Genomic DNA, 20,232 nt, shown 5'->3' with positions numbered 1-20,232 from the left:
ACTACTACCTGCCACCATCCTGTTACTGCCAGCCAGGGAGGTGTCATTACTGCCAGCCAGGGAAGTGTCACTACTGCCAGCCAGGGGGACTGTCACTACTACCTGCCACCATCCTGTTACTGCCAGCCTGGTAAGGGTCATTACTGCCAGCCAGGGAGGTATCATTACTGCCAGCCAGGGGGACTGTCACTACTACCTGCCACCATCCTGTTACTGCCAGCCAGGGAGGTGTCATTACTGCCAGCCAGGGAAGTGTCATTACTACCTGCCACCATCCTGTTACTGCCAGCCAGGGAGGTGTCATTACTGCCAGCCAGGGAAGTGTCACTACTGCCAGCCAGGGGGACTGTCACTACTACCTGCCACCATCCTGTTACTGCCAGCCTGGTAAGGGTCATTACTGCCAGCCAGGGAGGTATCATTACTGCCAGCCAGGGGGACTGTCACTACTACCTGCCACCATCCTGTTACTGCCAGCCAGGGAGGTGTCATTACTGCCAGCCAGGGAAGTGTCATTACTACCTGCCACCATCCTGTTACTGCCAGCCAGGGAGGTGTCATTACTGCCAGCCAGGGGGACTGTCACTACTACCTGCCACCATCCTGTTACTACCAGCCAGGGGCGTGTCATTACTGCCAGCCAGGGAAGTGTCATTACTACCTGCCACCATCCTGTTACTGCCAGCCTGGTAAGGGTTATTACTGCCAGCCAGGGAGGTATCATTACTGCCAGCCAGGGGGACTGTCACTACTACCTACCACCATCCTGTTACTACCAGCCAGGGAGGTATCATTACTGCCAGCCAGGGGGACTGTCACTACTACCTGCCACCATCCTGTTACTACCAGCCAGGGGGACTGTCACTACTACCTGCCACCATCCTGTTACTACCAGCCAGGGAGGTGTCATTACTGCCAGCCAGGGAAGTGTCATTACTACCTGCCACCATCCTGTTACTGCCAGCCTGGTAAGGGTCATTACTGCCAGCCAGGGAGGTATCATTACTGCCAGCCAAGGGGGACTGTCACTACTACCTGCCACCATCCTGTTACTGCCAGCCTGGTAAGGGTCATTACTGCCAGCCAGGGAGGTATCATTACTGCCAGCCAGGGGGACTGTCACTACTACCTACCACCATCCTGTTACTACCAGCCAGGGAGGTATCATTACTGCCAGCCAGGGGGACTGTCACTACTACCTGCCACCATCCTGTTACTACCAGCCAGGGGGACTGTCACTACTACCTGCCACCATCCTGTTACTACCAGCCAGGGAGGTGTCATTACTGCCAGCCAGGGAAGTGTCATTACTACCTGCCACCATCCTGTTACTGCCAGCCTGGTAAGGGTCATTACTGCCAGCCAGGGAGGTATCATTACTGCCAGCCAAGGGGGACTGTCACTACTACCTGCCACCATCCTGTTACTACCAGCCTGGTAAGGGTCATTACTGCCAGCCAGGGAGGTATCATTACTGCCAGCCAGGGGGACTGTCACTACTACCTGCCACCATCCTTTTACTACCAGCCAGGGAGGTGTCATTACTGCCAGCCAGGGGGACTGTCACTTCTACCTGCCACCATCCTGTTACTAACAGCCAGGGAGGTGTCATTACTGCCAGCCAGGGAAGTGTCATTACTACCTGCCACCATCCTGTCACTGCTCGCCAGTGAAGTGTCATTACTGTCAGCCATGGATGTGTCATTACTGCCTGCCACCATCCTGTCACTACCAGCCAGGGGGAATGTCATTACTGCAGCCAGGGAAATGTCATTACTACCTGCCACCATCCTGTCACTGCCAGCCAGGGAAGTGTCATTACTGTCAGCCATGGAAGTGTCATTACTACATGCCACCATCTTGTCACTACCAGCCAGGGAAGTGTCATTACTGTCAGCCATGGAAGTGTCATTACTACCTGCCACCATCCTGTCACTGCCAGCCAGGGAAGTGTCATTACTGCAGCCAGGGAAATGTCATTACTACCTGCTACCATCCTGTCCCTACCAGCCAGGGGGAGTGTCATTACTGCCTGCCACCATCCTGTCACTGCCAGCCAGGGGGAATGTCATTACTACCTGCCACTATCAGCCTGGTAAGTGTCATTACTATCAGCCGCCATCCTGTCCCTACCAGCCAGAGAAGTGTCACCACTACCAGCCGCCATCTTGTCACTGCCAGCCAGAGAAGTGTCATTACTACCAGCCACCATCCTGTCACTGCCAGCCTGGGACTTGTCACTACTACCAGCCACCATCCTGTCACTGCCAGCCAGGAAAGTGTCACTACTGTCAGCCACCATCCTCTCACTGCTAGCCAGGGAGGTGTCATTACTGTGAGCCACCATCCTGTCACTGCTAGCCTGGGATGTGTCACTACTACTAGCCACCATCCTGTCACTGCCAGCTAGGGAAGTGTATTTACTACCAGTCACCATCCTGTCACTGCTAGCCTCGGACGTGTCACTACTACTAGCCACCATCCTGTCACTGCTAGCCTCATTACTACCAGCCACCATCCTGTCACTGCTAGCCTGGGACATGTCGCTACTACTAGCCACCATCTTGTCACTGCCAGCCAGGGAAGTGTCACTACTACAAGCCACCATCCTGTCAGTGCCAGCTAGGGAAGTGTCACCCACTCTTTCATTGTCACTCTCTATATATTGCTACCACTACCCTGTGTATATCATTATCAGTTTAGTAAATGTCACGTACCCTTCATATATTACTACAACCTAGTTACCCAACTTCTGTACATCACTGCCCACTTTTTATTTATTTATTTATTTATTTATTTAAAACTCTTGTGGTCCACCTAAAGCAGATCAGCTGTGTTAGGCGGTATCATTAAAACATAAATAAAATAGTGACTGCAACAAAGAAACACAACAATGTATACCTCCCCTCTATATATCATTACCAACTACTACCTGTATGCCACCATCCTTCCCCTGCCATCCACCTTCTAGATATCATGCCAGCCTGGGAAGTGGCACCCACAGTCTATAAATCACTGCCACTCTGGGAAATGTTGTCCATTGCTGCTAGACAGGTGCATGTCCCTCTCTGCTACAATTGTTAGCCAATACCTTGATTACGTACATAGTAAATCTATCTGTGCTGAGAGCAGAAATGTATGGCTCGGGCCTGGCGTTAGCTGAAAGCTCTCTTTGTAGTAATAGAGTTGTCTGCTCTGGTTTCCATAGGTGCAGCCGGACCTGGATGACCTGGATCCTCGCTTGAAGGAGAAGCGGGGGAAGCTGCAGTATTCCCTGGAGTACAACTTCCGTAGGCAGGAGGTAAGACAGACTGTGCTAAGCTGCTCCACAAGTCAAGGAGTCGTAGTGCTGTGTGCCTGAAGGAGGTGGGAGTAACGCGTCTAATGCACACGAACTCGCTCGCTCCCTCTGCTCAACACCACTATGGCCTTTATTGGATTCACCAAGTTCAGTTTTGGGGCCTTCACACTTCAAGAAGAATGTGGAGAAGTGGAGAAAGATCAGAGTACAAGGACAAACGTGATTATTTGTGTAGAAAAGACTTCTGAGGAAAAGACGGACGAGTTTATTTACCTGCAGAGGACAAGGGCTGGATTCGTAGCAGTACTGAAACATATAAAGGGGAGGATAATCAGGTTTTCTTCATTTCCACTGCGAATAGGAAAAGATGGAATGGGCTCAAATTTCAGTAGAACTATAGGCCAAGCATTAGTGAGAGGGTAGAAACCTATCACTGGGGCTTTTAATAACAAGTTACATACACATATGGATAGGATGGTCATACCTGGGAACTTCTGATTTCCAGTCACTCTGAGATTGTCCTGCAGCAGCGGGGGAGGGGGTGGGGGACGCAGGTATGCAGGGCCGGCGCGACCATTATGCGGGACTAGGTGGTTGCCCAGGGCAGCGTCAGTGAGCAAGGCACCGCCAGGGTACGCAAAAGCACCATTTTCAAAATGCGAAGGGGTGACAGCAGGAGAGGGAGGGAAGGAGAGAGAGACTATAACTCTATTTGCACTATCAGAGGGCACATTCAGCTCAGGGTGGGTTTGGAGGGGGGGAGGCGGTGTCATATTGGACTGCCTAGGGCACTACAGACCCTTGCACCAGCCGTGGGGGTACGCACACAAACTTTGTCTTATGCATACCCACTCTAATACACTCATTTGTTCACTTACACCTTCGTTCACACACATGCATGCTCATTCTCTCTCCTCTCCCTCGCCCACACACACACACACATGATCACGCACACTCACTTCTCTCCTTTCCACAGCCTGATACACTCTCATTCATGCCTAACCCTGCTCTAGTCCTAGGCAAAGGCCTCTATCGTGAGAATACCCCAGAGGATCGTGGGGACAAAGAAAAGGGAAATCCTGTGGTTGGAAGCGTGAATAGTTGTTTAAAAAAATAAATAATACAAAACAAAAATGTACATGGAGGTTTGCAAGGTGCACTTTGCGGTAGGTGCTCAAGCTGGAAACTGATGCTGGCCCCTGAATGGGCATGGCCCTGGTGTTTGGGAGCTGGTGAAAGGGGAATTTTGGCTGAGGCTGCCCTGTTGTGTTTAGAATATTGTGGAGAGGTAGCAGAGCATGGCTACTGCAAGGCCAGCAGCAGAATCAAGAGAGCAGGAAGGCTGCCCCAGGAGAAACACAGGTCCGCACAGTAGCTGCAGGCTCCAGCAGTTCAGGCCACCATAGACAGAAGTAGAGGCCGAGTTCATGCTCCACCTGTGCTGCCATCATGGGGCCAAGCAGAAGCCAGTGTGAGCAGAGCAGGCTCCTTCCACTGTTGAAAGGTCAGAGGGAGGACCATGCCCAGGCAAAGCTGGAAGTGCCAGGCCAGCACATGGGGAGTTGCATTAAAATTGGTCCTGCTGGGGAACAGAGATGCTATGGGTGGTTCCGCACATACAGGGCTGCTTTAATATCACACAAAATGCTAAAGAGAGGTTGAGCGCCAGCGCAAGGCCAGCATTTTGAGCACAGGAGGACAGAGGCAGCAGCCCTCAGAGTTTTCCCAGAGTTGGCCCAGAGACCCAATAATTCATTTGGAATTCCAGTGTCTCCAGGCCAGATCTAGAGAGTTCCCAATTATAGAGATGCTTTAGTAACAGTGGATCTGCCTCTTCAAGTGCTGTTTTTATAAAAGAGACACATGACCTGGAAACCACAAGCCAGATTCTGTATGCAGTGCAACAATGGAAAAACAGAAAATCACTAGTCCTCAAAACAATAGAGTGGCAGATTTTTAAAATCCTTATTAGTTTTAATTAAGGTGTTATTTGATGTGTCTGCTGTTTTGAAATATTTTATCGATGTTTAGGAAATTTTAAAATTATATATTGGAGGGGTGGGTGTCAAAGAAGTATCCGCCTTAGGTGCCTAATACTGTAGGTATGCCTCTGCTGAGCACACATTTTAACTTGGGTTTGTGCCCACATTTTCGGGTTTGCGCCCTTTTTTTTAGCGCCTGGCGTTAGCATACTATTTACTTACTGCATTGGGAGTTAAAGCTTTTTAGTGCTTACATTAAGAAACTGTGCGCAGACATTCAGCACAGTCCTAATGCATGGCTCATTACAACAGCCTCTACATGGGGGAGCCTGTTCAGCCTCTGGAACAGCCTCCTGAGAGAAACTGGGCTTCGATCGGATTATTTATGCTGTGAAAACACGCTGTTTAGCCAAGCTTTCAGTTCCAGAATGCACAGACTTGTCCTGAGAAATTTGTTTCAGAGGAATTGCGACTGAGAAGGGATCTGCTCTGGACTGGAGATACTTGTGTTATGGGTTTGGTACGATTGTGTATTCTAAGCAGTTTTGTTGCCTCTGTGCTAAATGTTGAGGCTCAGGCGTTTGGACAGGGTCCTTTTCAGTGACTTACCCCTAGGCATTCTAGTTATGGATGTCTGGACTCGGATTATTCATAAATTTGTGTAGGGTGAGGTCTGAAATATAGGCCCCTTTGCTAGGAATACCAATCTATTTTGATTTCACGTGATGATTTTATGGCATCGATTTTAGGTGGGTAGTGTTTTAGTAATATGTGTACGTATTTTTTTACTTTAATTATAAATATGGTGATTCTTTTGATGTTTACTAATTGTAATTGCAATATGTGATGCTTTTAAATCGCTCAGAGCATTTTAGTAGTAGCAGTATATAAATGTGAATAAATAAAAATGATTTTATAAATCTCATTTCTACTGCATGAAGAAGTAATACAAAAGATATTAAGGGGCCAGTATAAAAATATATCCGGCTCTGTGAGTTAGCTGGATAAGACTTATCCGACCAGCTTACACGGGATATTCAGTGGCACAGAAGTGCTGCTGCACATACCTGGATAAGTAATAAAGGTAGCCAGTTAAGCTTATCCGGTTAACTTTAGACCTGCTATGGGCCACATCTAAGCTATCCACTTAACTGGATAAGGCTCAATATCGCTACTTATCTGGCTAACAGGCCGCTACAGTAAAAATCGCGAGAGAGCGGGCAAGCACCCGCTCTCCCGGCACGCGCACAGGCCACTTTCCTGTGCACGCAATTCAGAAAAAAATGTATTCAAATTAGGGCCGGCGGTAAAAAGAGACGCTAGAGACACTAGGGCGTCCCTAGCGCCTCTTTTTTGACAGGAGCGGCGGCTGTCAGTGAGTTTGACAGCCGATGCTCAATTTTGCCGGCATCGGTTCTCAAACCCGCTGACAGCCACACGGGTTCGTAAACCGGACGCCGGCAAAATTGAGTGTCTGGTTTTCAACCCATGAGCCGCGGGCTGATTTAAAATTTTTTTTTTTTGTTTTTTAATTATTTTTAACTTTTGGGACCTCCGACTTAATATCGCCATGATATTAAGTCGGAGGGTGCACAGAAAAGCAGTATTTACTGCTTTTCTGTGCACTTTCCCGGTGCTGGCGCTAATTTCTGAAAGTAAAATGTGTGGCTTGGCTGCACATTTTGCTTTCTGTATCGCGCGGGAATGACTAATAGGGCCATCAACATGCATTGCGGACGCTATTAGTTTCGGGGGGGTTGGACGCGCGTTTTGGACGCGCTGTTACCCCTTACTGAATAAGGGGAAAAGCCAGCGCGTCAAACGCGCGTCCAAACGCAGGGTAACAGTGCGCTCTGGTGGAGCGCACTGTACTGTATCGGCCTGTAAGTTAGCTGGATAGATAGTGCTGCCCAGTTAGGCCCACCGACCGCCCACTAACTCTACAGCTAACTATTTAGCCAGATAAGTCATTTATCCAGCTAAGTAGCATTTGAATATTTTTCCCTCCATTAATTAATAGCACTACCTCAGTGACTCTTCTCTATGCTGCCATCCTCATGAGGATCTTGAATGCTTCGGGGGGGTAATTCTCACTTTCTTTCTTCCCTCCTTCACTCACTCTCTCTGTCTCCTCTGCTGAGTGCAGCCTTAGGTCCACCGTGCAGATAAGGCTAAGATCAATTGCTTATTTTATCCAGATCACTGTTGGTGTGAAGCAGGCCACAGATCTAAAGGCCATGGACAGTGGGGGGACATCTGACCCGTACGCCATTGTGTACCTGACGTCTGACAGCAAGAAGAAGTACGAGACAAAGGTTTACCGGAAGACGCTGAGTCCTGTCTTCAACGAGAGCTTCACCTTCTCGGTAAGGGTCCAGGGCTCACTAGCAAAGCGGAGGTGAGAGGCTGCTCCAGACCTCACAGCTGCCGCCGCAGTTTCTCAGGTTACTGCCCCTCACTATATTCAGGACACAAAAAAGAAAGGTATAAATACAATATGAAACAAGATATTTATCACCAAAAGAGAAGGAACATAATCTATTATAAATAATATTTTATATATTTGTATTCTATTATTAACAGTAAAATATGTTTATACCTAAAAAAGGTGCTCAGTATAAAGTGATGTGATATATATGCAAAACTGGACAATGATTCACCTAATACCAGCACTTAATGTCTACAATTTCTAATCGCAGCAACTAATCAATGTGAATTATACACTAAGGGGGTAATTTTCAAAAAGATTTACATGCTTTGAACTGGGATTTGCATATGTAAATGCACTTTATGCATTCAAGTGGGCTTTTGAAAATTGTTATGATAGTATGTTTCATTTACATGGGTAACTCCTTTGAAAATGTACCTTAAAATGTGTTACCTGTATAAGAAGTTTACAGTCACTCAGACCCCTCACATACAATCCACTCTATATACAGCCAGTTCTTTACAACCCCTGTAAGAGTGTTTACAGTCTCTCCGATCTCAACAAGGAGCACTTGTTTTGCCATGCAGACTTCAACAGAGGATATTCTTAAATCGTCTGTGCCAATAAAGTTTGTCACAAAAAGAACAACATGGTTAAATCTGATATAGGCGGAAGATAAATGTTTTAAGTAAATGCAAATAAACCCAAGTCTGAAGGCTTATCTTCACACGCACATAAAGTCCATGCAAATGATAGGCAACGGTGCTGATGTTCCACGATGTGGATAAAGCTTCAATCGTAGCAAATTCTCATCAATATAAAGGTCCATCTCAACAGTCTGCATCAGCGTTGATCCTCAGATGCATATAATTAGTAAAGCCTAATTCTGTAAGGGCCACCGGTTTCACATGAGCACCACCTACAACAACACACGAAATGTCACCTCAACACTTATTTAAACAGCTTACACATACTTCAATATCTAAAAACAAAATCTAGCCCACATATATAGCACAAGGTTATATTACTCACTACATTTTCAAATAGTCAACTCTTCAAAAATGGAATTCACAGCTCCAACCGCCTCCCATATTGAATCAGTTTACAGTACACGCCCACTCAGTCCTATAACCCCTTTTAAAAGGGCAGCATTCGAAATCACTATCTTCATACACACAAACGAGCCAGCCTGATGGTGGGGGGAACATGAGCAGGACACTCAGTACTGACTATGGTACAGTCAAACAATGGGCTAACTAAATGCTCACAGAAAATGAATCTCTTCTTAATCCATAAAAAAAAAAGAGGGTGGAGGCCTGTTATTAGAGTAGAATAAAAGGACATCCTGAGCATGGGGACTGTAATGCCCTTTCATTCCAGGCCACGGAAGACGTGGACCCTCGTGGTCAGGAGCTAGATTCCATCACCATCAGAGGGTGAGAGGAAGAAATGAATGGTAAAATAAAGCTCTAATCTCAGGAGATATGGTCAGGGCTGGAGGTCCACTGGCAGGAAAGGTCTGTGAGGCCCTGGGATTAAAGAAACGGGAAGAATGAATTTTGATGGAATGCTCTCCAGATCAAGGTTTGGGGTCCATCCGTGGCGATGTCCACCCGTTTACTGCTCATCATGGCCAAACATCACCGAGATCCCCTAGCGTGAGAAGGCAGAATGGCATGCTCTGGATGCAATATATTGCTCAGCCACCTGATGCTGTCTGTCCCACTTCCTCTGTAGCTCTTTGCTCAAAGGGGAAACGGATTGATCTTTAGTTCTCCTTTCTCTTCCACAGGCAATGCTTTTTTTATAGAAGGAGTAAGGGGGAACTTTGGATTTTTTTTGGAACTAGCAAGCTCCCATACGTCACCTCAGATCTTCTGACATTGCTGCTGGATAAATATGCAACCTTTAGAAGGCACTTAAATGGTGCATCAGAGCTCCACTCAGGATCCAGTGAAAACCTGGGCAGTCCTTCGTTTCTCTACCAATTTCGTAAAGGTTTACCCCTTCTTTTAACTGGTGCAGCTCAAGTAGCAAACATGGGCTTCTCTGCTTTTTTTCTTGCAGATCTCACAGGCAGACGTGGAAGACACCGAAGTGGTGATACAAGTGTACGACTTCAACCGTTTCTCGAAGCACGACAGCATTGGGGAGGTGCGGCTGCCGCTGGGCGACATCGACCTACAGCATGTGATCGAGGAGTGGAAGGAACTCAGCCCCTCCAGCAACACTGAGGTCAGTACAGGCCAAGAGTGGGTAGAGGGGAGGAGGAGGAAAGGGAGAACACTACCAGATTAGCACTGAACTGCCCTGCCTGTGGGTTGCTTCTTTCTTGGAATCAGTAAAAAAAAAAACCAAAAAACAATCTGGTTATGTCTGGAGAACTTAGCACTCTGTGAAAACCAGAGCTCAGTGAGGATTTATTTAAGAAATGCGTATCCCGCACTATATTCCATTCTAGGCAGTTCACAACTATCTATACATAATCGATCATTAAAATAATGAACAATAAAACGGGACATCATCAATAACAAACACATTGCATGCAAAACATTCTTGTTCCTGAAGGGCCAGATTTTCAAAGCCTTACGCGCGCCGGGCCTATTTTATAAAGGCCCGGCGATGCGCGTAAAGCCCCGGGTCGCGTCTAAGTCCCGGGGCTTTACAAAGGGGGCGGGGCCAGAGGCCTCTGGCACAGCGGCCATTTGCTGGTGTGTTGGAGGATCGCATGCCGGCAGGCTGCTGGTGAGCGCAACATGTGCCTGCCTCCAGGCAGGCGCAAAAGGCGAATTAAAATTTTGGGAGGTTAGGATAGGGCTGGGGGGGGGGGATAGGTTAGGGGAAGGGTGGGAAGGTTAGTTTAGGGGGAAGGGAACGGGGGAAGCCCGAATCGGCGCAGACCTGCGCGCGCATGTTATAAAATCGTGCATACATGTGTGCGCGAGGGTAGCGCACACATGAGCAGCTCATTTAAATATGCCCTTTTTGAGGGAAAATATGCAATATCACCATGAAAAGCATATATCATACGATAAACAGTTTTTCATGCAATAAATGCTGTTTTTCACGCATTAAACACTTACTGCAGCTTGGCAAATATACCCCTAAGTATGCACTAGAGGCAATGGAACGTGAAGTGACTTGCCCAAGGTCATAATATTTATTTATTTATGTATTTCAGAAATGTATAGCTCACCTACCTACCATTCTAGGTGGCTAACAAAAAAAGCATTAATAAAGAAGGAGACAAAACCAAAAACTCAACAACATAAAACTTTGTTCTTCTCATTACCTTGAATTGAATATCCGAAAGGTATTTAGATGGATATCTTTGTTATCTGCCTAAATGCCAAGGTTTTGAATATTCAGCCCTTTATCTGGTTCGAATTTAGCTGGATATGACATTGGGGTAGCACTGCTTAGCTGGATAGGTTATCCGGCTAAGTAGTGATCTTTAGCCTTAGACATCTAACTTAGGCGGATAAGTTATTCATGTTGAATAGCAGCTCTAACTTATGGGCCAATACAGTACAGTGCGCTTGTGTTTGGACACGAGTTAGTTTTACCCCTTATACTGTAAGGGGTAATAGCCCGTCGAAAATGCGCGTCCAACCCCCCCCCCCCGAAACTAATAGCGCCCGCAACATGCAAATGCATGCTGATGGTCCTATTAGTATCATAGCGATATTAAGTCGGAGGCCCCAAAATTTTAAAAAAATCAAAAATTAAAAAAAAAAAATGTAAATCAGCCGGCGGCCCACGGGTCGGAAGATGGACGCTCAATTATGCCGGCGTCCGTTTTCCGAACCTGTAGCTGTCAGCGGGCTCGAGAACTGACGCCAGCAAACCCACTGACAGCCCCCACTGCATGTGGGCCGATATTAAATCGCGCAAACAGGAGAGTGGCCTGTGCGCTCGTCCGCTCTCCCGCACTTTTTTCTGTATCTGCCCGATAGTACTTATCTGTCTATGTAATGATTTGTCTGGGGATATTCAGTAACATATCTGTGCTGCTGAATATCCCATCTAAGTTAGCCAAATATGTCTATCCAGCTTAGATAAATGGACAACTTTCGAATATTGGCCCACCTGTGTTTCAAAAATGGGGACCTGCGACTCATCATACTAGATAAATATTTGCCTTACCTGCTCTTAAAAACCTTTAATGACAGAAATTCATCACCTCCTCTTCTAATTGAAGCCTGTTACTTCTTATCCTGTGCACTAGTGATGATCAGCCCATTGCCATCATCTGTAAACATTTATTGGTTTTAGCTGTAAAAAAAAAAGCTAAGCAGCTAAATGTATTTATTTATTTAATATTCCCTTTATCTGCAACATTGAAAAGGGATAACAATATAACAAAAATCATCAAATCTGTAGTGTTGAACCAGTTAGTGAAATTTGTTCTGGATTATGAAATCCTCAACCATTTTCAGTTTGATTTCTGGTGCTCAAGGAGTATGGAGATTTTGCTCTTCTCGCTTTTTGACTCCTTGAGGAGAGGATAAAGGTAGGGAGGGGGTTTAGATAGGGCTGGGGGGGTGGGTTAGGTAGAGGAAGGGAGGGGAAGGTGAGGGGAGGGCGAAAGAGAGTTCCCTCCGAGGCCGCTCTGATTTCGGAGCGGCCTCGGAGGGAACGGAGGCAGGCTGCGCGGCTCAGCGCGCGCCGGCTGCCCAAAATCGGCAGCCTTGCACGCGCCGATCCAGGATTTTAGAGGATAAAATCCAGCGTACTTTTGTTTGCGCCTGCTGCGCAAACAAAAGTACGCGATCGCGCAGTTTTTAAAAATCTGCCCCATAGTATCCATTGCACCTCACAAATCACATAATATAAACTCAGAAGTAGCTATGTTAAGGTCAATATAAATAATCTCTGATATTGTACAGTTAGAGCTGTCAGGTTACCCAGTTCCAAGAGGGAGATTATATGCCAGTCCTGGATTTCTGGCAACTCCCCTATAGCAGTGATTTCAATGGGTAGAGTCAGGGACTACAAATCCCACACTGCTTTGGGATGTCAGTTCAAAACCAGAACTGGCCAAAAAAAGCCCCCTCCTGGAACTGGGTAACCTGGTAGCTCTGGTAGAGTCTTTCTTAGCATTTCACGATCAAGAGCAGGTCATCCTATACTAACTGCAGTGGATCTAGGTCTATAGGGTCTAGTCTGACTAGTAGTCACTGGGTCAGGAAAATGATAATAGATCCAGATTATCAGGGCCCGGTTGAACTAGGACATTTACTGATGGTAGAACTAGGGTTAGACCAGCCTGTTCTTAATGACCTGGAGCCATCTAGCGTTTCTGCATGTCTGAAGCTATGGAAACGTATTGACATCTCTTTCCTAATTGGACACAAGGCTATGAGGTTCCTGTTGCGGGCTCCACTTTAATCCTCTCTCTCTTTCTTATCCCAGCATGACCGGTTGGGTGATATCTGTTTCTCGCTAAGGTATGTCCCCAGCACTGGAAAGTTAACAGTCATCATCCTGGAGGCCAAGAAGCTGAAGAAAATGGACTCGGATGGATTGTCAGGTGAAATTAGCAGCACAGGCCAGGGCCTACAGCAGAGAGAAAGTAGGTTAGGGATGCATGGGTTAATGGGAGGGGTTTGGGATGGGGGGAAAGGAAGTTATCTTCCGTAGCTCAGTAATTGAAATGTTTTACACATTTATCTAGGAGAGTGGCCTTTTCAGCTCGCTGGTACCTTTGCTGGTTTGAGGACAAGAATTTAAAGGGGTCAACATTGAAAGCGGTTTGTGCAGCTGAGATCCGGATTTAGCTAGAGAAACCACAAGATTTAAAATCCTGCCGGTCTGACTGCCCCAGACCTAGCTGGCTAACGTTTTATCTCTCTAAAATGTTAGCTGGATACATTAGGGACATTCCGACAGAGCACACTTATCCTCCTAAGTTAGCTGGGTAACACTGATTTTTGGTATTACCTGGCTAACTTTTAATAGCTGGGATATTCAGCAGTATGCTCACACTGCTGAATATCCTTTAAAGTCTGAAAATCTCTGGCTGGAAAATGGAGGACGTGTCAGCTTGGTGATGGCAGAGAACGTGCCACCTTGCCCGAGCTCTGTAGACCAGGTATGGTCTAGGATGGAGAGACCTGCTAGCAGCTGCTTTCCTGTGCTTTGCACTGCTAGTGCCACTGGTGTGGGATCTTCTTAGTGTTTGGGTAATTGCCAGGTTCTTGTGGCCTGGTTTTTGGCCTCTGTTGGAAACAGGATGCTGGGCTTGATGGACCCTTGGTCTGACCCAGCATGGCACTTTCTTATGTTCTTCTTCTTGTTATCCTGTCAGATAGCAGCTTTGTGTCGGGAAAGATTCTGTACTGGCGGCTTTATAGTTATTTCATCTTCTCTCAGCTCTTTTGCTCTTCTTTCTGTGTCTCTCTTCCTGTTTGTTTTATATTTACATCCTTCTATGCAAGTAACCTTCCCCTTCTCATCCATCTGTTTTCTCTTTCAGTTTTTCACCTGCTTCTGTAACCTTTCTTCTTCTTCTCTGACTCTTTCAATCTGTTCTTTGCTCTCCATCTCCCCTTTATCCTTTTTTCTCTTTTTCTGTCTCCCCCCCCCCCCCCGTGCATCCTCTCTTGCCGCTCCTCTCTGCATCTTGGGTTTATCCCCTCCCGTCTCCCTCCTGTCATGCCCATCCTTCCTTGCCCTGTGATACTCTCTAGTACGTCTCTCCTTTGTCTCCCAGATCCCTACGTTAAAGTGCAGCTGATCTTGAATAAGAAGAAATGGAAGAAGAAGAAGACGGGGGTTAAGAAGAACACCTTGAGCCCGTATTTCAATGAGGTCTTCACGTTTGACGTGCCCTTTGAGCAGATCCAGGTAAGTGTCCCCGCAGGGTTCGGGTCTGTATCATTGGTTTTTAAGGGCTCATTTCATCGGCATCATTGTCATGGTAAGAGAAAAGTTAATGTTATGCAAAGGTAACGTTTGCCAAACTCGGCTTCCTTTCTTTTTGCCTTCTGCTCTCCCCTGCTCATTTACTCTTTTTCTCTGTTTATTAACCCTTTAGGATTTTTGCTTGAGCCTTGCTCTTTTCTTTCTCTTCTTCACAGAACGTGGACCTGGTGGTCTCAGTGTGGGACCACGACAAAGTTTCCAAGAACGAACAAATAGGCAAGGTGTTCCTGGGCTGCCGAGCCACAGGCAACCAGCTGCGCCACTGGTCAGACATGCTGGCCAATCCCCGAAGACCCATAGCCCAGTGGCACGGCCTTCAACCGGTGGAGGAAGTTGACCAAGCCCTGGATTTGAAAGCTCGCTTCAAACTACCTTTGCCGACTAGCTAATGCAAGGCTCCCTCCTGGGCCTGACCATGCGATACTGGAAGGGGCGGGACCGACGGAGAGGGGGGAGGGGGAAGCTTGCGCACTTATCCACCTGACCTCGTGTAACAGCAAAGCCACAGCACGCGTTGGCATTCACTTTGGCTGGAGGGAAGCCTGGGACATGAACTCGCTGGTGGAGCGGCACTAGAAGTACTTGGATTGATTATAGAAATTACATGTTCGGGGAGGAAGAGAAATTAATCTGCAGTGACGGCCCTTTCGGAGTAGGGAGAGGGCTCCCAGAGATCTCTTTAGCTAAGGGGTGGAGGGGAGTACTCAGGGCTGAACTATTCGTTATCCTGAATGAGATGGTAACAAGGCCGTCTGACTGCTCATAACATATCTCTAACCGCAGGTAATAAGAAGCAGAATTATTGGTTCCTCAATAACGAGCACCCCACAGATTTCTTCACCCATCCTATCCCCTCACATTGCCCTTTCCCACCCATGGTCAAGGCAAGGCTATTAGGCACCCCAGATGAACCTTTGGCCTTGCACCCTTCCCCCATCCTCCCCACAATTAAGATTTTAATTAATAATATTGCTTTTAACTGAAAACTGCCCAGCTGAAAAGCACCTAAAAGTAGAGGTTTGCATTTTGCAATCTATACAGGCCACTTTGAAGGGGAAAAGTACCCGCAGAAAGCAGGGAGGAACATCTGTGGGTGCTTTTTCCAAGCTCAATTTTCAAAGAGAAATTACCCTGGTACTTCCCCTTTGAGAACTGGTACTAAGCTGAGGGGTAAAAGTACCTATAGATTTTGCACCAAAACATATAGAGGTCCATATTCCAAAGCATTTAACTGAATAGCTCAGAGTTATCTGGCTAAATGAATATTTGGGCACTGAGTTAGCCGGAGACGTTATCCTGCTAAGTCTGGTTATCCCATAGACCTGATGTTAGCTGATAAACATATTCGGCTAACTTTCAGGTAGCCAGATCTATTCAGCAGGACAGCCACACCACTGAGTGTATAGGCTAAGTTAGTCAGATAGGTTTCTCCAGCTAACTTGACTAGCCAAATAAACAGCGGCCGAATGTGGACCTGAGAGTTATGAAAATTGTACATACACATAATACAGATATGTTTCAGAAATCATGTCACAGTGTCCGATGAATGTGCCATCTGTGATTTTTTTGGGCAACCGGAACTGAAACAGCAACAGCCTAAACCATTAAAAGGCAAAAATGCAAATCTGATACTGGGCCCTAGAGTAGCAATACTATTTTTCCCGATAGGAAAAGGAGTGGCTTAGTGCTTAGAGTAATAGGTTGAAAACAAGAGAAATCACTTCCCTCAGTGACACTGTGTTATCTTGAATATGTCGCTTTATCTTCCGTTGTATCACGTATCCATTTACATTGTAAGCTCTTTGGGCAGGGACTTCTTCTACCTGAATTCTAAAATTACTGTAAACTACCTTGAATATTATTTGGAAAGGCAGGCTAAAAATCCAAATGTATTAGTAGCAGTCCACGCAAGCTACACATTAGCAGAATATCTCGCATTGGCCACATGCAGAATATAGAATAAGTTATAAATAGAAATATGCAGATGAATAAGCAGAGCATTTTATTTCTATTTTGTTGTAAAGCACCTTGTATCTCCTTTACGTAAGGAAATGCTGTATAAAAGTGAGTGTTATGTTAAAAAAGGAACGCTTGATTACACCAGCCTTGACCGTTTCCTTCCCTGCAGGACAGGAGGGGAGGGGAGGGGCTGCACTAGGGAGCAGCTCTGGCTCTCTTTTGCTCTGCTGTTTCCATTCTAGCCTCAACTCCTCTTTTGTTCCCTGCTCACTGGTTGGGAAGAGGAGGGGTTGGAGCAGGAAGCAAAGGGCTGTTCTCTGTTGCCTGAGATTTGGGGGCATTGGCCAATAGATTTGCTGGGCCGACTGGATGGACCATTCATTGGTCCTTTTCTGCCGTCATTTCTATGTTTCTATGAAGGAGAGCCCTGTGTGCCTGTGCATAGCAAAGTCCCTGGTGCTCTCCTCTTGCTCTCTGTATTCATCCTACCCCTCTATAGGATTTTTCCACCCTCTGACCACCATGTTTTTCAGCAGGATAAACATTTTCCCATTAAGAACAGACAATAAAGCTGATATGGAATTCAAAATACTACCTGAATAAACATACAGTAATTATACGTTTCTCTAGAACACCAGCTGGGACAGGGAAAATTGGACTCTTTGAAAAGGAAATTAGTAGCCATGAAATTAAGGCTATTGATTTAATAATGGGTTGGGGTTTTTTGTTTGGTACATTTTAACCCATTATGCCCCAAATCTTTTAAGAAGCTATCCTGTAACTAGAACACTGGGACATAATGGGTTAAGAGTAATTCCAAGCTAATGCCGTCTGCTGTGCGTTCTCTTTTCTTCTGGGCCCTTTTCCCAAAACTGGCAGCACCTCACCGGATGGCAGAAAGAGGCAGGATCACAAAACGAGCCACGTGAAGTTGGCGTCAGCTAATGCTGAGTGTTTTAAGAAAAAAATCATCCCAGCCACCAGCACGAGCTAGTGGCAGCACTAAAGGCCACCGGATAATTTGCTGTGAGAATTCCTACTTTCAATGATTTGAAACTTTATTGGACTGAAAAAGAAAATAATAAATCTGACAGATACAACAGAATGCACTGCAAATTCTGAGTCGGTTTCTAGCAGTAATATTGGGACAGAATGAACTCGACTCCAGACCGAGTACTTGGAGGAGTTAAATCTGCCTAGGTGCAAAAGTAAGGATTTATGTGTGTGTGGCTTCAGAAAGATCTCTGTGTATTAAGCAGAGAGAGATTTTCTGAATGGGACATACGCGGACATTACATGCAGCAGGAATTCTTTTCTGGTGCTAATTGAATCATGTTAAACTTCTCACCCCTTACCCGAGGAAGAAGCCACATAAATCTCTCAATCGCTCAGCTGTGTGATTTAGGACATGCATGCGTGATATTACAACATAATGAAAAGATCTGCCAAAGGTGAGGACTGGAGGCAGTAGCAAGTAAAAACATATATATAATTACAAATAATGCACATTTACATAACATGTACAGACTCGTATTCTCAGGGTCCCCCAGTCTCCTGTGATTTGACAGCTGTGGGAAAGGCCACAAAATTCAGCTCTTGCTAAGGAATTGGCTAATCTTGGTCAAACTGCCACGGGAGACCAGGGGGCCCTCTCAGATGAGAAGCATTGGTGGCAGGGAGACGTCACATGGCTTTTCTAAGCGGTCCCTCTCCCTTCTTGAAAAAAGCACTGGTGGCCGTATGACGGTGCAAGTTTTCCCCTCTGCCGCTTCCCCCCGGACCCCCTTCATTCACCCGCTTCTGCTGTAAAACATCAGGAGGAGGAAACCACTGGCTTGTCCCTGGTAACTGTCTGACCGCTGCCTGCCCCAACCTTGGCTTAGCTCTAGATTCTCCTTGCCCGCAAGACCCTAAGATTTCTCGCCTAAGCCCTGCTGGGCCCCCAGAACCCAAAGACCCGACCTGCGAGGCATGGGGCTGGTATAGGTGAAGCTCCAGCCTAGTCCCAGCCAGGGCACGTTCACCGGCTGTCGGTGTGGGCCTAATAGGTTTGCCTACTAGGCCCCATCAACCACAACACAAGAGTCCATGTCATTAATTTTCCCACCACCAAGGCGAGACTAACTGGCCAGTAGTTTCCAGCCTCTTGTGAAGTAGGACCACAACTGCTTTTCTCCAATCCTGCGGCACCACTCCCGTTTTCCAGGGATCTATTGAACATGTCTTTTTACAGACCCGTCAGCACATCTCTGAGCTCCCTCAGTATCGTGGGATGTACATCATCCAGCCCCATGGCCATGCCCACTTTCAGTTTGCCTAGCTCTTCCCATACATTCTCTGCTGTAAATGGATTTTCCTCTGCCCCATCCACATCTACGGTCTTGTCAACCAGCAATGATCCTTTTCCCGTGTCTTTAGTGAACATCGAACTGAAGTATTTGTTTAATATTTCCACCAATTCTTCGTCTCTCTCCACACATTGCTCTTTTTCACCTTTCAGTTTCACTATACTACTTTGGGCCTTCCTTCTTTCTCGGATGTATCTGAAAAATGTTTTGTCACCTCGCTTTATCTCTTTGGCAATCCTTTCTTCCGCTTGACCTTTTTGCTCTCCTGATTTCTTTCTTTGTCTCCCTTAGTTTTAACAGATATTCTTCCATGTGCTCCTTTTTTTTGGGATCTTTATACTTCTTGAACCCTGTTCTTTTTGCCTTTATTTTTTCAGTCATCTCCTTTGAGAACCAGATCGGTTTCTTTTTCCACATAAGAACATAAGAATATGCCATACTGCCTATCCTTCCTCCACTATCCTCTTTACCTTCTATTATTATAACCTTTTATTTATTTATTGTCATTTTGTTCAACTAGTTATTTTGTTTAATGTAACTTCTACCCTGCTCTTTTCCATTTCCTCCTCCCTATCCGTTCTTTGTAAACTGATGTGATGTACATACAAACTTCGGTATATAAAAGTGTTAAATAAATAAATACATATATATATATACTGGGTCAGACCAAGGGTCCATCAAGCCCAGCATCCCATTTCCAAAAGTGACAAATCCAGGCTACAAGTACCTGGCAAGTACCCAAAAACTAAGTCTATTCCATGTTACCGTTGCCAGTAATAGCAGTGGCTATTTTCTAAGTCAACTTAATTAATAGCAGGTAATGGACTTCTCCTCCAAGAACTTATCCAAACCTTTTTTTAAACCCAGCTACACTAACTGCACTAACCACATCCTCTGGCAGCAAATTCCAGAGTTTAATTGTGCATTGACTGAAAAAGAACTTTCTCGGATTAGTTTTAAATGTGCCACATGCTAACTTCATGGAGTGCCCCCTAGTCCTTCTATTATCCGAAAGAGTAAATAATCGATTCACATTTACCCTTTCTAGATGTCTCATGACTTTAAACACCTCTATCATATCCCCCCTCAGCCGTCTCTTCTCCAAGCTGAAAAGTCCTAACCTCTTTAGTCTTTCCTCATAGGGGAGCAGTTCCATCCCCTTTATCATCCCCTTCTCTGTACAGTCTCCATCGCAACTATTTCTTTCTTGAGATGCGGCGACCAGAATTGTACATAGTATTCAAGGTGCGGTCTCACCATGGAGCGATAAAGAGGCATTATGACATT

The 20,232-nt window shown here is 46.1% G+C and overlaps 1 protein-coding gene across 2 annotated transcripts in view; it reads left to right on the top strand.

The window, feature by feature from the left end:
- Positions 1–17,718, top strand: part of SYT8 (synaptotagmin 8) — a 73,889-nt gene extending 56,171 nt beyond the window's left edge. For both annotated transcript variants that reach the window (XM_029582717.1, XM_029582718.1), the window contains exons 4-9: positions 3,209–3,301; positions 7,482–7,649; positions 9,779–9,946; positions 13,127–13,244; positions 14,427–14,560; positions 14,794–17,718. In XM_029582717.1, the coding sequence (XP_029438577.1) occupies positions 3,209–3,301; positions 7,482–7,649; positions 9,779–9,946; positions 13,127–13,244; positions 14,427–14,560; positions 14,794–15,027 (915 nt within the window). In that variant the 3' untranslated portion in view covers positions 15,028–17,718. The remainder of the gene's footprint in view (positions 1–3,208; positions 3,302–7,481; positions 7,650–9,778; positions 9,947–13,126; positions 13,245–14,426; positions 14,561–14,793) is intronic.
- The last annotated feature ends 2,514 nt before the right edge of the window (positions 17,719–20,232 follow it).

This window comes from Rhinatrema bivittatum, chromosome 17 (genome assembly GCF_901001135.1).
Source record: "Rhinatrema bivittatum chromosome 17, aRhiBiv1.1, whole genome shotgun sequence".
Classification (NCBI taxonomy): Eukaryota; Metazoa; Chordata; class Amphibia; order Gymnophiona; family Rhinatrematidae; genus Rhinatrema; species Rhinatrema bivittatum.
The sequence above is the reverse complement of the archived record's forward strand: the minus strand, read 5'-3'. Positions and strand labels throughout refer to the sequence as shown.